The sequence below is a fragment of the Thamnophis elegans genome, chromosome 1 (genome assembly GCF_009769535.1).
Source record: "Thamnophis elegans isolate rThaEle1 chromosome 1, rThaEle1.pri, whole genome shotgun sequence".
Lineage (NCBI taxonomy): Eukaryota > Metazoa > Chordata > Lepidosauria > Squamata > Colubridae > Thamnophis > Thamnophis elegans.
In genome coordinates, this window is record NC_045541.1 from 92327246 (window position 1) to 92343456 (window position 16211).

A 16211-nucleotide genomic window follows, 5' to 3' on the forward strand; every position below is an offset into this window, starting at 1 on the left:
AGCAGTTCGGCTGTTCAAATCTCACCGGTTCAGGGTTGACTCAGCCTTCCATCCTTCCGAGGTGGGTAAAATGAGGACCCGGATTGTTGGCGATATGCTGACTCTGTAAATCGCTTAGAGAGGGCTGAAAGCCCTATGAAGCGGTATATAAGTCTAACTGCTATTGCTATTGCTATATGTTTCTTCAGCTTTTGAAGGCAATATGGGTTAATGTTTTGTCTTTGGGCATAAATGCAGCTTTCTCCCCCCCTCCTTTTTTTGTATCTCCAAGTTAATGTTGACTCATGGCAACTGCCTAGAACAGGGGTCCCTAACCCCTAGGCTGTGGCCCATTTCTGAGCTGTGAGCCGTTTGGAATTGGGCTGCAGAAGTGGTGGGAAAAAGTTCATGCATGCATCCCCACTTGCACCATATGCTCCATTTGCATGAACGGTGGGCGCATGTGACCGCTACTCACACAATTGGAACTGTGTATGCGCTTGCTGGCCACTCAAATGAAACCATTCCCTCTCCCACCACTGCCAGTCCACAAAGCCAGAAATGTTGGGAACTCAGGCCTAGAAAAGTCCCTGAAGTGTTCATGGCAACATTTTTGGAAGTGGTTTGCCATTGCTTCCTTCCTAAGACTGAGAGAGAGTGACTGGCCCAAAGTTACCCACCTGACTTAGTGCCTAAGGCAGGATTAGAATTCACAGTCTCCCAGTTTCTAGCCTTAATTACCACACCAAATTGATCTTCTAAATTCAGCCTATTAGGTCTTTTAATAAACATTCAATTTTCATAACTATATATGGAACAGTCTATTCTCTGTCTGATGTTTTTCTCTGCATATTTTTTGTTTTATAAATTCAGAATTCAGATTTTACATCCCCTACAAATGTGTTAGATGTTTTCAAAAATATAATTCCTATGAATATTAAAATGGAATAATAGATATAGCTATCTGTGTCATTGGTTTCAGTTGAAATTTATTTTTAAAAATGGACTTTATTTGAAATATGGAGTTATCCTAAGGAGAACAACCTACCTAAATTATTCATAATAAATAACATGCTTGGTAAATCTTGATGTTCATAGAAAACCTGAGTAAAACATTATTAATAGGTTAAATTCATATTGATTGTATAAATATATATTAAATAGATGCATACATTGTGTTCCTTTACCTGCATGAATGGCCCTATCATGTCAGAATAAGATTCTTGTATTGTTTATTTGTTGAACTGTAACAGGCTTTTGGATGCATAAATAATTTTCTGCATGGATTTCTTTTTGGGGACACACAGTTGACATGCCCTGTCAGTTGTAATCCAAGATTACAGCAAACAAGATGTTAATTTCCACACACAATCTATGTGTATTTCACTTAGAAAATGCTATTGTTTTAGGAACTAACAATAAAAAGGAATAATGATTGTGCTATCCTCAGAGGAGCTGTCAATGAAAGATGTAATGGGGATTTAGGAATCTGGAAATGGCCAACTAATTTATGTGAATCCATTTTACTTCAAGTAAAAGGCAAAGCTCTATTCCGTCTGCACTGCATATTGCACAGCACAAGCTGTCTATAGAAAACCAGGTGGCTGCATATGGATAGTCCCTTGATATCATTCACTTGCTGTGTAATCTTATTATGCAAAGTTCTAATCTTCACCTAGAATGAATGCCTCTGGGTCAGAATATAGTCATATCAGGGTTTTTAAGGTCATGTTTTGTGATCCTTAGCTTATTCTTCTAAGTAGGACTGGGAATTAAAGGGTATTCCCCAGACACTAGCCGAAATAGACAGCAGAACCTGCTGCCTTTTTGGAAGACAGGACCAACATGAGGTCCCTGGTAGGATTAAACTAGATTTGTAGCTGTAGGATTTTTAACAGCTGTATTATTGGACAGGGAATAGGGGCCACCAGCACAGCGAAATTGGATCACGATTGAAATTCTCAGGGAGTCTGCTGGCTGCTAAAATAGCAGCTGCATGTGGATTTGACTTCTTTCAGGTGAAGCGACTTCCAGTCATTTGGAAAGGATGGGATGAAAAGGAACCTTGGTGATAATTTTGATGTCTGCAAGATTTAGTACCAGTGTAATGAGATTATCACTAACACCTTCACTGCAAAAAAAGCCACCTGGCGTTATAACTGGCAGCAACTCTGAACTAATCCTTTCCCATCTCTTGGATGTAATTCATGGAGTTCACAGTGATTTCTCTTCTAGCTGTGATTAATTTTATAAACCGGGGGTGGTGGTGTTTGTGAATCAGGTAATGAAGATACACTTATATGTTATATTGCTCCAGAATTACAATGTAGCTAAACTATGTGTTGTACAACAAAACCTTTTGTTGAGAATAGCTTTTCTGAAGTATTTTTTTTTAATCTATGTGATAAAGACAGGATAGTGAGATAGAACATAACAGCAATAATTTTTAATTAGGAAAGATTTCAGTTATGGGGGAAAGGATCTTTGCATGTACAAATTGCCATTTTGTACAACTGTTCTCAGGGATGAGAGAATAGTTATGTGGTATGGTGAATATAGTGGACGTGTCATTTGAATGGTATTAGAACACAAATTAAACTTGCGAGTTAGTGAACTCATATTCATATCTGAATAGTCCAGACACATTTTTAGATTTTTTTTTAACGCCAGTTAATATTTGTGAAAGGCACCTAATAAATGTATTAGGCTATCTGTGAATAGATGGTTTACTGTTCAGTTAATAAATTAATACAGTTTTATAATAAGAGTGTGTAAATAGTTTTTTACAAGAAAATGTTAACGTTGGCTTGCTAATTTAAATCCACAAGTACTGTAGTTAAAATAGTTTACCTTAATTCAGTTTGTTTAGATTCCCACATCTATTTCAATTCTTAGGGTATTCCATTGAAAGAGTGCAGACTATGTAGCACAACACTTCTTTTTGCAAAGCTGACTTGATTTTCTGAATTAGTGTGCATTAGTGTGAACATTTAATGCTACACAATCTTTTCTTGAATGGTAAAAAAAATTGTTACATTGTTAAATTAATTTATACTACTTAAGAGTTCTAACTACAACAGATAACTGCACATCAAAAAGCTGATATGAGTGTTAATTCTAGAAGATTTCTGAGCTTTTTGAAGTAGATTTGAAAAGTGAACTAAAAAGTTTCCGTCTGATTATTCAAGCTTCTGATGCTTGTGCAGAACTAGTTTTACTGACTTTATGGTCCCTTGCATAGAATTTTCTTCACAACAGTACAGAACTATTTTTTCACTAATTTCTCCCAGGACTTTAAAAATAATTCCCAATCTAGCGTACAATCCTTGTAATTTCTTATGCATGTACTAACAAGATCGCATTGTATTTCAGTCATGTACAAACACTACTTTCATGTGATTTTTCCATCTTATTCTACAACAGATATAATAAATTCATTGCTCTTTTCATTCTTCTATTTGGAGATTTCTGAAATTTTGAGAGATTAATAACATAAGAAACACAAACACACACACTACATAATTAAGCTGTGGAATTTATTTCTAATAGTAGTAATATTGATGGGTTCACCTGATCTGCAGACCACATACCCATACCCAGGTTTTTAAGGACTGAACAAAATGCTGCAGGATTGATGCATCATAAATCTTACATCGTATGATGCTCCAGAAAGCAGACACTACATTAGAGAAGGCATGGTTTCTTGTCCAGTTCTTACTCTTTTTCTGCAGTTTGTATAATGTTGGTTACCCAGAAAAGTAATAGCTAAGTATGTGTGCATGTGTTTTTCAAAGTAGAAAATAAGAAACTGTGACTATACAAGAAAATGAGATTTTTTTAAAAATACAGGTAATCCTTGACTTATAGCAGTTCATTTAGTAACTATTCAAAGTTACAACAGCACTGAAAACAATGACCTAGGTCACCTGGTTTCTTTTTACTGATAACGCTTCCAAACATAATTGCTTTCCCCAATGAACTGGCATGGCATGACCAAAATAAGTGAGATGCAGTTTTATGATTTTTTTTTCATTCAGAAACATGCCTAGTGTTATGTGCTCCAGTACTTGTTGATCGCCTTTGCTGTCCAAGGAATACATAAAGCCTTCTCCAGAATCAAAGCTCAGAGTCAATTTTCTTTCTATCTTGCTTTTTTTTAAATCCAATTTTCAAAACCATAGATAGCTGGGGGGAACGCAATAGAGTGGATTAACCCAGTGTTTTTCAACCTTTTTTGTGCAAAGGCACACTTTTTTCATGAAAAAAATCACGAGGCACACTACCATTAGAAAATGTTAAAAAAATTTAACTCTGTGCCTATATTGATTACCGTATTTTCACCCATATAACCCGCCCATGCAAATAACCCGCCCACGCGAATAACCTGCAGGTTTTCAAGATCGTGTAAAATGTTTCCCGTATACCCCGCCCACTTATATAACCCGCAACGAGTAAGCCATCGGCAAACATTACATTAGCGCTATTCCATCGGACCTACCCATTAAAACCAATCGGAGGAGAAAGCCTGGGCGAGCTGGGGAGGGGTTGGAGGAACTCAACTCAAGGGAGAGATCTTGAAATTCAATAGGAAAAAAAAAATGCTTGGGTTTCGGGACGCCTTCGTGAAAACCCCGCCCCTGGCTATGGGCGAAGCGACCAGGAAGAAGCAGGAGGTGAGAGGAAGCCCGGATTCTGCAGCTCCTCGCCTTCTCTGGGCTTGGAAGTCCGGCAGGAAGGGAACGGGAGGAGGCGGCGGCGCGGCTGTGGCTCCGTTTTCACACACACACACCCTCCCTTCTTCTGCTTTGCTCTGTGAAAGGGCTTCACTGCCGAAGCATTTTGGTTAAAAAAAAAAAACCGTCCCTTTCTCTCTCCAGTTAACAGGGCCAACCCAAGCGGTGCATTTTATCTGGGAGATGACACACACACAGGAAAGTGTGCAGCTGGGGGGCTGGGGAGGAGAGAGCATCTACCGTTCCTCACGGGAGGCACTTCGAGCCCCGCCGTATCTGAGAGGCTCTTAGTCGCCGAGCGGTTTTGTTTTTTTTAAACCGAAGGGCTCGGGGCTGAGGGCAGAAGAAGGGCAACGGTCGTTAATGCCGTCCGCCTGAACCTCGCCGCATCCGGCTCTTTAACGAGGCGGGGGCCCCTTTTGCTCCGAGCGTTTGCGAAACTGTGGCTCGGGGAACTATAAAAGGGGATAAACAAGTTTGGAGGCGCCGTCGTCGCCTCTGCCGCTTCCTCGCTCTGAAGGGAGGGAAGGAAGGACGCGGGAGAATCGGGATCGTTTGTAGGTGAAGCGTCAGATGTGGCTTTAACGAGGCGGGGGTCCCTTTTGCTCCGAGCGTTCCCCTCCGAGGAAGGGAAGGGGAGGCGGCAAAATAAATAAAGGCAAAACATGCCCTCAATTTACAGCAAGGCCGTGCAGCCCAGCAGCTTTAAGTTTGCCCACAAAGGATTCTTTTTATATTTCAAAAACATTTTAACCTTTCTCTCCTCTCCCACACCGACGCTTCACCTACAAACGATCCCGATTCTCCCGCGTCCTTCCTTCCCTCCCTTCAATGTACTCTTCCTATAAAGAGAAGGGAAGCGTGACAAGCTCCGGGCAGGAGATGGGCTCGCGTAGAGGTACCAGAAGTTTAACCGTTTCACCTAAGCCACAGCTCGTCCTCTCTTGGGACAGCCTTCCGCCGACATTAAAGCGATGCATGAGGGAGCAAAAAAAGAAGCCAGAAACGGATATTTTCTCCCTCTCGTGAAGGGGGGAGGATCTGGTGCTTTCTCCGCTCCTTTGTTATTGTTCGGGTGATTCATTTGATCTCTTCCTCTTTGGCACCTTCTCGACACCCAGCCAGTTGGCAGAGCGAGGAAGCGGCAGAGGCCTCACGCGGCCACTGCTTGCCCTTTTTCTGTCAGCGTCTCACACCCCCCCCCAAAGGAGATTCCCTCGTTGCGTGGCGTTTGTGGCAGCCGAGAGCGCGGAGGACGCTGCTCCTCCTGCCGCACGTGTCGTGTGTGTGTGTGTGTGTGTGTGTGTGTCGTCTCCCAGATAAAATGCACCGCTTGGGTTGGCCCTGTTAACTGGAGAGAGAAAGGGACGGTTTTTTAAAAAAAAAAAACAAACACCAAAATGCTTCGGCAGTGAAGCCCTTTCACAGAGCAAAGCAGAAGAAGGGAGGGTGTGTGTGTGTGAAAATGGAGCCACAGCCGCGCCGCCGCCTCCTCCCCTTCCCTTCCTGCCGGACTTCCAAGCCCAGAGAAGGCGAGGAGCTGCAGAATCCGGGCTGCCGAGCACCGCCTGCGCTTCCTCTCACCTCCTGCTTCTTCCTGGTCGCTTCGCCCATAGCGGGGTTTTCACGAAGGCGTCCCGAAACCCAAGCAGGAAAAGGGAGAAAAGGAGCCCGAGCCGCCGAGCCAGCCCACTGCCGCGAGGAAAGTGGTGGTCCCAAGCTCTCCCTTTAGTTAATCTGTGTAAAATATTTTACGTATACGCCGTCCACTTTTATACCCCGCAGGGGGGTGCTGTGCATGTAAAAAACGCATATAACCCGCGGGTTATATGGGTGAAAATACGATATATATAAAGTGTTTTTCCCACGGCACACCTTACACTATGTCACGGCACACTAGTGTGCCGCGGCACAGTGGTTTAAAAACACTGGATTAACCTACATTTGGTCCTTGCTTTTCCATATTTGGCTTATGTTCATCATTGCTGTGTGACCCAGTGCAATCCAATGTTTTATTTCTGGGATGCCATCACCACTTTGAGTGATCTGTGACTCCAGGAAAGTGAATTTTTTCATGCATTCTATTGCTGTACCATCAGCTTCTATTTTGATGTTTCCATTCCATTGCAGTGGTCATGAACTTGGTCTTTTTGATTTTCAGAAAGAGACCAAAATTCTCACTTTCTTCTTTGATTTTATTAATCAGATGCTCTAGGCCTTCTTTGGTTTCTGAGAAGAAAGTTGTATCATTAATATATCAAAGATTGTTGATGTTTCTTCCTCTAATCTTTACCCTGATTTTTTATTCTTTGAGATATAGCTTCCTCGTGATGTTTTGGCATACAGTTTGAATAAGAAAGAGGAGAGAATGCAACCTTATCACACTTCTATCTTAAACCAATTGGGGTCTCCATATGGTGTTCACACAGTGGCTTCCTGATTTGTGTACAGTGTTTCACCAACTTGATAAGATGTGCTGGTACCCCCCCCCCCCACTCCCCGGTCTTGTAGAGCTCTCCATAGCTTTTGACCAGTACAATTGAAAGCTTCCTTGTAGTTGATGAAAGACATGTAAATGATTTTTTAAAAATATTTCCAAGATTGGTGCACATTTGCAACACAATTGTAGGTACCACAACCTCTTTGGAAGCCATCTTGGTCATCTGGCAATTCCCTTTTGATGGTTGGTGCTAGACGTTGTTTTATAATTTTAAGCAGAATCTTGTTGATGTGAGAGATGAGATTAATTGTGTGGTAATTGGAGCAATCTTTAGAGTCACCCTTTTTTGGTAATGGAATGAACACTGAGAGTTTCCAATCCTGTGGCCATGTGTTGGTTTCCCAAATTTTCTGGCACAGGTCTCTAATGACTTTGGATGATACAGGTCTCAGTAATGTTGCAGGGTGTCAGCACCTGGAGTCTTGTTGTTAACCTTTTTCTCTGGCTTCCTGTATGGTACTGGAGACTAAAACATATGAAGAACGGTTACAGGAACTGGGTATGTTTAGTTTAAGAGAAAGAAGGATTAGGGGAGACAGAATAGCAGTGTTCCAATATCTCAGGGGGTTGCCACAAAGAAGAGGGAGTCAAACTATTCTCCAAGGCACCTGAGGGTAGAACAAGAAGCAATGGGTGGAAACTAATCAAGGAGAGAAGCAACTTAGAACTGAGGAGAAATTTCCTGACAGAACAATTAATCAGTGGAACAGCTTGCCTCCAGAAGTTGTGAATGCCCCAACACTGTATGTCTTTAAGAAGATGTTGGATAGCCATCTGTCTGAAATGGTATAGGGTTTCATGCCTAGGCAGGGGGTTGGACTAGAAGACCCCCAAGGTCCCTTCCAACTCTGCTATTGTATTATTGTATTATTGTATTGTATGTGTTGTTCTGCAATTCCAATAATGGTCAATTGAATTTCTTGCCACAGTTGATCAGAAGTCTTCTCAGCAGTGTCCAGTAATTGAAACCAATTTTTCACCTCAATTGTAAATGTAGTAGGAATTTTGGTGACATCAGACTTTGGAGGCACTGCCGTTTTGATGGTGCAGTTTGTTTTTAATCTTTACTACCAACAATTCATGATCTGAACCGCCCTTACACTTGGATATGTTTTAACAACAAGCACTGAATTGGTCCATCAAATGTTGTGATCCTGGGCTACCGCTCAGTCAGTGAGTGGTGCTCTGTTCGGCTGCTGGGTGGGCACCACGTGGCAAGAGAGGCCGGGTGGCTGCTCTCTTGCAAGCAGGGCAGGACTTTGCAGGCGAGGGGATGGATGAATAGGAGGCGGGTGAGCGCCAAGAACACTGGGGAGAGATAGAATGAGTAGCAGCTCCCAATCAGCTCAGCTGATCCGAGGTTCGCAATTAAGGGGCCCAGCTGCCATTAGCTGACTGGGGAAAGGAAGGGCCTCCTGTGCTGGCTACGTCCACCCCTTTACTAAGGCTCATTTTCAGGGGAGGGCATATATTTAGGTCCACCCCAAAAATCAGGTTTGGCCTTATTTTCAGGACATGTCATATTTTCGGGGAAACACGGTATCTTGTGGTATACCTCCAGCATAACTTCCAACCTTAACAGAACACACAAGCGAAGGGATATCCATATGGAGGAGAAATAAATAAGTAAATAAATAAAATTAAAGGAAGACTTTATTATTATATCTGCCAATAGTTAACTTTATAGTGTTTCATTCCAATTGTCCTGTGATAATAATTGATCTCCTGACAAATTTTCTTTGCTTAAATTAAACATAAATTAAACAATCATTCCACACACATTTACATGTACCCCTGGTTTGATGTGATTAATGAATAAACTAGGAATGTAATACCATACCATACTATGATAAAAAAATATTCTAGTCATTTGATGGAATCATACTTTAATATGAGAAAAGACTACCTGTAAGTCAAAACAAAAACAGTTGAATTTAAAACTAAATGTACTAAATTAATTTATAAGGAACGTCCACATAGTCACAGAGATACTCAAATGGGCATAAAACAAGAATTAAAAAGCCCTAGCCCGTCAGGCCTGGGGACAAGGATAGCCGCCCCTCCCGAATGATGAATGTATGTTGCTTATTACTTTTATTATATGTGTCTATGTTACTGTTTGTATTCCCTTCCCTGATTTTATGTGAGCCGCCCTGAGTCCCCTCAGGGAAAAGGGCGGCCTACAAATATTAATAAAATCTAAATCTAAAAATCTAAAAATCATAGCCAAAAAAAAAAAAAAAAAGAACCAACATGAGAAAACACTGTATGGTGACATCTCATTCTAAAATACATTTCAGTGTAGTTAAAATATTATTTGATTATTGAAGACTGAAATGACTTTGTTGGCCCTGGTTTATATCTGGTGTTAGATACTCTTTGTTCTTATGGATTTTCATGCGTAAGGCAGGACTAGAACTCACAGTTTCTAGCTTGGTGCTTTAAACTCTAGACCAAACTATTGCATTTTGATTGAATATACAGTAATTTATAATAGAAATACCTTAAGCGTTGCTGGTAATATAAATGTGATATACACATCTCTGTAAAAATGAATAATTAGTGTGCTTTTTTTTAAACTAGGACCAACTGCACACCTATTATACTGTTATGTTGCAAGATGTAATTGGAAAGACTTTCCGACTTCTGGGGTATACCATTCAGTATGGGTGCATAGCCCATTGTGTTTTTGAATATCTTGGAGGAATTGTGATGGTAAGTTAAAAGAAACTAATTTTGATTCAAACAAGTATATGTTAGTTTTCAATTTGTTACTTTTGAGTCTACTAACATTAACATCTTTGTATCAATAATCTCAGCAGATGGCAGCATCTTTCTGATATGGCCTCAGCTCAGAAACTAAAACAGAATAGTGATATGAGAAACTTAGCTTAGTATGAAGACTAAACTATGTAGGAAGATGAAAAAATATCCCAAAAGAACCAATAGAAGGGTCCTTGCTACTCTCTGAGCTTGATTGTTTTCTTGCAGATGTTTCATTAGCAGAATTAGGTAACATTGTCAGTGCTAGTAGGGAGTGGGGTTTGCTCTCATTTTATGTTCTAGCACAGGCCTGTCAAACTGGTGGGCCACCGGCCGGATACGGCCCATGGAAGTCACGCCCACCCTGCCTCCACGAAGGAAACAAACATTACTTTACGTCATGATACGGCCTGCGACGCAATTGAGTTTGACACCCCTGTTCTAGCAGCTTGCCTTGTCACTGTTGGTGGGAGTGGTCTTGATGGTTCTTTGGGCTGTTTACTGTTAGCTTGTTTGGCAGTACCCTGATATCTCTATCTCATTTGCGGGATGTAAGGGATGAGAAGAAGAAGTAAAGGGTCAATTTCTAGCATGGATTCGTGTTAAAGTAATATGTTAGGTTACATAACGGTTTTCTTGTATAGTTGTCAAAGCTCATTGCAGATTTGTAAACTCTAGCAATATCTCTAGTAAAAGCCCAAGAACTTTGGAATCAAAATCCATAAATACTAATATTTAAATGGCATAATTGAAAATACAGTTCTATAAGCTCTTGCATTACAGTGGTACCTTGGTACTTGTTAATTGGTTCTGAAAGGCACAAATACCAGAAACGACTACCAAACACATTTTCCCAATAAGGAATAATGTATTGGTCATGAGGCAGCTGACACTTCTAGTTTGCACATTGAGTACTAAATAAATGAGTACCAAGAAAAAATGTTTTGCGTCAAAATGCATTAAATACCAAATTTGATGAGTTTAAAAGCAGTCAAGGTACCACTGTATATTGTTAGTAACATTAGTTTAAATTAATGACATTGTTTTCCATGAACTCTTAGCTGCTAACAAGTATACTTTGGAGTCTTTGAAATAATTTGGAAAACTTAACTTACTTTCTTTGTTTGCTTCTTTAGTGTACAGGACCTTCAATGGAGCCTACAATTCAAAATTCTGATATTGTTTTTTCAGAGAATGTTAGCAGCCACTTTTATCGTATTCAGAAGTATGTTCTAATTTTTTATAGTTTACCTGAATAAGTATTTATATGCTTTTTGTTAAGGAACTTGTGGCTTCCTTTATCATTTTCCATATTATTATTATTCATACGCTTTCACATCTTCATTCTACAAAAATTAAAAGAGTAACATTTATGGATGGTGGAAGCTTTCTTCCTTATACTTTCATAGTGCTTATTTAAAGGTCATCTTGTCTTTCTTTGTAATGGATAGCTAGAGATTATCATCAGGATGCAAAGTCAGAATGCAGTTATCTCCAGAAATGTAAATACCATTTCTTTGTTATCCAAATACTATTTTATTAGTAGTTTATGGAGTACCGAATGTGTGCATAATGCTAAACACTATGATAAAAATCTGGATTGCATGCATTAAGCCAAGCAATTACAATCAGATACTTATTGCTGTTGGACAACAATTCAAACATACTGTAGCTTGTGGTGAACCACAAGACTTAAAAGTAACTATTAAAATGAAATAGTTGTGTTTCCAGGTATAAGCCTATGCCCTAGAAGTCACCTTAGGTTTGTTTGCATTTTAAGTAAAAGTTACTTCTTGCCAAAGTCTCCATATGCTTATGGAATTATTACTGCCTACCAAAAAAGGAAGGATATTTTATCTAGTACAGGGTCACCAACCCCCAGGCCATGACCCACTACTGGGCCATGGCCTATTCGGAATTGGGCTGCATGAGTGGCTAGCCAGAACTGCTAGTTGATCTGTGGGCGGGCACGAGCCAGCCTCTTCTTCCCCCACTAGCTAGGCTGCAAAGTGGCAAAGGTTGGGGGCTGCTGATCTAATCTTTTAGTTGGCAGATAAAAACAACTATCTTCCCATCTCTCCTCTACTGCAGCCCTGGAATTCTCTTGCTCAGTAGACTAAAAGCAAAATAATCTGAAGTACCTGGAGGATGTGGGCTACATTAGAATAACCACATATCTGACTTAGGTGAATTTTAAATTATGTTTTTCACTTAACAAATTGCTAGATGCTGACTTTTCCTTATGGCCTTTCCGTAGAGGTGATATTGTCATTGCAAAAAACCCAGCTGACCCCAAAACAAATATTTGTAAAAGAGTAATGGGCCTGGAAGGAGAAAAAGTCTGTACAAGCAATCCCTCAGATTTTATAAAGACCCACAGTTATGTAAGTATTAATTTTGCTTTTAAATCTTTCATGTATTGTAGTGGCATTTTTGTTTAATTAAATTTCATATACCATAAAGCAGGGGTGTCAAACTCGATTTCATTGAGGGTTGCATCAGGGTTGTGTTTGACCTCAGGGAGGGATGAATGGGCGTAGCCAGGGTGGGTATGGCCAGCTCAAAGTCCTGCAGCCCTCTGCCAGTGAAAATGGAGTCCTCACGAGCTCCATTTTCGCTGAGAGAGTCACCGTGGGCTGGTCCTTTGCTGTTTCTAGGATGTTCGTGGGCCAGATCTAAGCACCCTTCAAACTCAAGCCTTGAGTTTGACACCCCTGCCATAAAGTAATTTCCTGCATTTTTCTCCCTAAAGTTATTAGCCTTTTGCAAAGCTTCTTTTGAACTTCTCAGAAAAGAACTGAAATACAATAGATACTGTAGTGGAAAAAAAACAGGAACAGGAACAATCTCGCACCAGCACTGTTTTGCACTAGTTACAATCTTAATGACAATGTGAAACATCTTAATATATTAATAGTTCAATCTTTATGTCCTGGTTTCTTAATATGACAGATGTTTAACTTTTACATTTTCCAGTCTCTTGAGTTATATATAACGTTCACCTTTTTCAGTTATGATCATCTAATTACTCATTAGCTTTGAACTTTTTAGAAAAGTAAATGGGCATGAAATAATAAGCTGATCATTGGATGGGAATTGGAAACACTGTAGCCATCCAAAATCAATCAAGTAGTTGGCAGATTTACCATATTTTTCGGAGTATAAGGCGCACCAGAGTATAAGATGCACCTTAATTTTGGGGGAGGAAATCAGGAAAAAAATCTTTCTGCCTCTTTCCCAGCAACATCCATTATTATTCATCTGGCTAACATCTTTGCTGCCTTGGTTGGAGCCTGATTCCTGAAGCAGCCTGGGGAACTGATGAAAGCCTTTTCAACGAAAGCGGTTTTGGGCAGTAGCCCCACGATCCCTTCCCCAATTCCAAAAAGGGTGCGTGTAGAGGCCAAAAAAGTACATAGTGTTTCAGGTGGCAGGCGGTTCCAGCCCTCGCTGCCACCTGAGAATGCTTTCCTTCCCAGTTCCCCAGTGCACATTGCAGAGCCACAGGCAAGGGTGCAGGAGCCAGGCACAGACACAGGGCAGGCAGATCAGAGGCAGTCAGCCACTTGCCCCCTCAGCTGCTGGCCACCTGGAGTGCACAGGCAGCAAAGGAAACCCATGTCCTTGCTGCTGCTGCCTCCTGCCTACATGCCTTGAGGAGGCCGAGCAGCAGCAGCAGCAGCAGCAAGATGTTTCCCTGCACAGAACAGCCAAGATAGAGAAGTGGTGGAGCTACCAGACTCGAGTAAGATGTTTGGGCACAATTTGGGGGTTGCAGAAGGGGCAGCAGATGGGACAGGGTGGGGCGTGCATCTTACTCGAGTCTGGCAACTCCACCGCTTCTCTCTCTTGACCGCTCTGTGCAGGGAAACATCATGCACAGTAAAGAAAAACTTCTCAGGAAACCGTGGTCACTGGCAGCAACACTTAGGGGTGTGGGCAGTGTACTCAAAGAAGTGGCTGCCTGGGACTCTCCCAGCCCCACATTGATGGCTGAGTTCCGCTGTGCCTCATTCCCGGCAGGCAGGACCAGCACCCAGGCCGCGCGCTGCTGAGCTCACTTTGGGCCTGCAGTGCCTGAATGGGTGCGCCAAGTTAGCGAGTCCTCCCAGGTGACCATAGCCTTCAGGGAGGAGAATCGGGCTTGGGGCTCGCTAGTCGGAGTAGGGCCCATGCCGGCATTGCTGCTTTCTCCGGGGACCAGAGCAGAGGAAGGGCCTGAAAGATGCATGTGGCGAGGTCTTTGGGAGAAGTCCCTGGTCTCCAGGCCATCTTTCCGCACTTTGGGTCATCCCGTAAAACCAAGCTGGGATACTTTGGCTGCCCCTGCTTGATCTCTGCACACAGACTCCCTTAAAGTGGTAGAAAGAAGGTAGATAAGGGCGCGCAGCTCTTTCGTCCTCCGCAGACTCGCATTCTCTTTTCAGCTGGCCAGATCCGTTTCAGGCTACAGATCTGGCCAGCTGAAAAAAGAATGCAAGTCCACAGTAGGAGGAGGCTTGACAGGTGTCCGAGGGGCAGCGAGCGCTTGGCGGCTCCTGAGGGGGCGAAGGCCTCCCAGCTTGCAATGTCTTCGCCCTGAGGGCATCGTTGGCAACCGCTTCCTGCAGTTCAGGAGATCTGTGCTTTCCTCGCTGCTGCTGCTGCTCGGCCTCCTCAATGCACGTAGGCAGGAGGCAGTGGAGGCCACGACACGGGTTTCCTTTGCTGCCTGCGCACTACGGGTGGCCAGCAGCCAAGCTGGCAAGCCAGCAATCAGCCAGCTGCCTCTGATCTGCCTGTCCTGTGTTTGCGCCCAGCTCCTGTGCCCTTGCCCAACCGCACTGCCCTCTCACTTTTATTCCTGCCACCCTCGGCTGACGGTTCTGGCCAGGAGAAAGCAGAAGGAAAGTCTGTAGAGGAGGAGGAGGTGGGTGCATGACTCTGCGATGTGCACAGGGAACTGGGAAGGAAAGCATTTTCAGGTGGCAGCGCATGCTGGAACCACCTGCCACCTGAAAAATGATGCATTTTTTTGGCCTCTGCACATATCCTTTTTGGATTCGGGGACAGGATCATGACGCTACAGCCCAAAAACGCTTTAATTGAAAAGGCTTTGAATGCAATTCCCCGGGCCGCTTCAGGAATCAGGCTCCATGTAAAGTGAGGATCCCTGCCACATGGAACCACCCGAAAATGTGAAGCGTGGAGTGGATGGGTGGAGCTACATTCGGAGTATAAGACACACCCAGATTTTCACCCTCTTTTTTGGGGAAAAAGTCATACTCCAAAAAATACGGTAGTTGTAGTCATTCTTTCATATATCAGAAACTATACAAAAAATTAAAGATTCATCTGCTGGTTGCTATAATTAATTATTGGACGGTTTCCAAATATAGTTTCTGGGTAGTGACATGTAAAACTTGGCACTTTGTTGACAATGGCTAGATTTAATACATAGAACCTTGTGTAAAACATTATTTGAGTGGACAGGGTTGAAGGAAAAATGTAGAATACATGAGTAGCATGTTGTTCATTTTATAAATATTATACTTAAATACAATGAAATTGGTTGTAAATAAATATAAAGGAACATTTTACTGATGATCAGTTACTGTATACTCTTAACACAAATCTGTTCTTTTAAATCTCGTTTTAACCTCTTCCTTCCAATCATGGGTTTATTTTTTCTTTAATACCCTGTTTTCCCCAAAATAAGACCTCCCTGGATAATAAGCCCAATCGGGCTTTTGAGCTCATGCGCTAAAGTAAGCCATCCTGAAAATAAGCCGAAAATATTGCAACACAGCAGCATCCATTCGCCGCCTCCAGCAGCTCAAAAATAATAAGACCTCCCTGAAAATAAGGCCAAGTCAGGAGTCAAAAGAAAAGAAGACCCTGTCTTATTTTTGGAGAAACATGGTAGAGTGGTCCCATCTTTTTTAATAGATTCACCTATTTAACATTCATTTGATGAAGTTCATTCCCAAGTCTTAAAATGTTTCTTGTTCTATATATAACTTTTCTATAAAATATGACTATTTAGTTTTTAATATATAATGTAATTTATATAAGTTTAAACTAGGTTTTAAAAACATTTGCAGACATAGGATTGAAAAGTATTTAGTTGATGTTAAAACATACATCAAAAGTTCAAATAGCTAATATGATGTACTCTAAATTAAACTATATTTACATATTATACTCTGAATAGCAGTGTTCAGACATTAAATAAATTTTGGAATACTTTTGTTGTT

General features: G+C 41.7%; 1 protein-coding gene across 2 annotated transcripts in view; it reads left to right on the forward strand.

Moving 5' to 3' along the window:
• Positions 1-16211, forward strand: part of IMMP1L (inner mitochondrial membrane peptidase subunit 1) — a 40282-nt gene that overhangs the window by 14838 nt on the left and 9233 nt on the right. For both annotated transcript variants that reach the window (XM_032226369.1, XM_032226378.1), the window contains exons 2-4: positions 9796-9927; positions 11112-11200; positions 12233-12359. In XM_032226369.1, the coding sequence (XP_032082260.1) occupies positions 9823-9927; positions 11112-11200; positions 12233-12359 (321 nt within the window). In that variant the 5' untranslated portion in view covers positions 9796-9822. The remainder of the gene's footprint in view (positions 1-9795; positions 9928-11111; positions 11201-12232; positions 12360-16211) is intronic.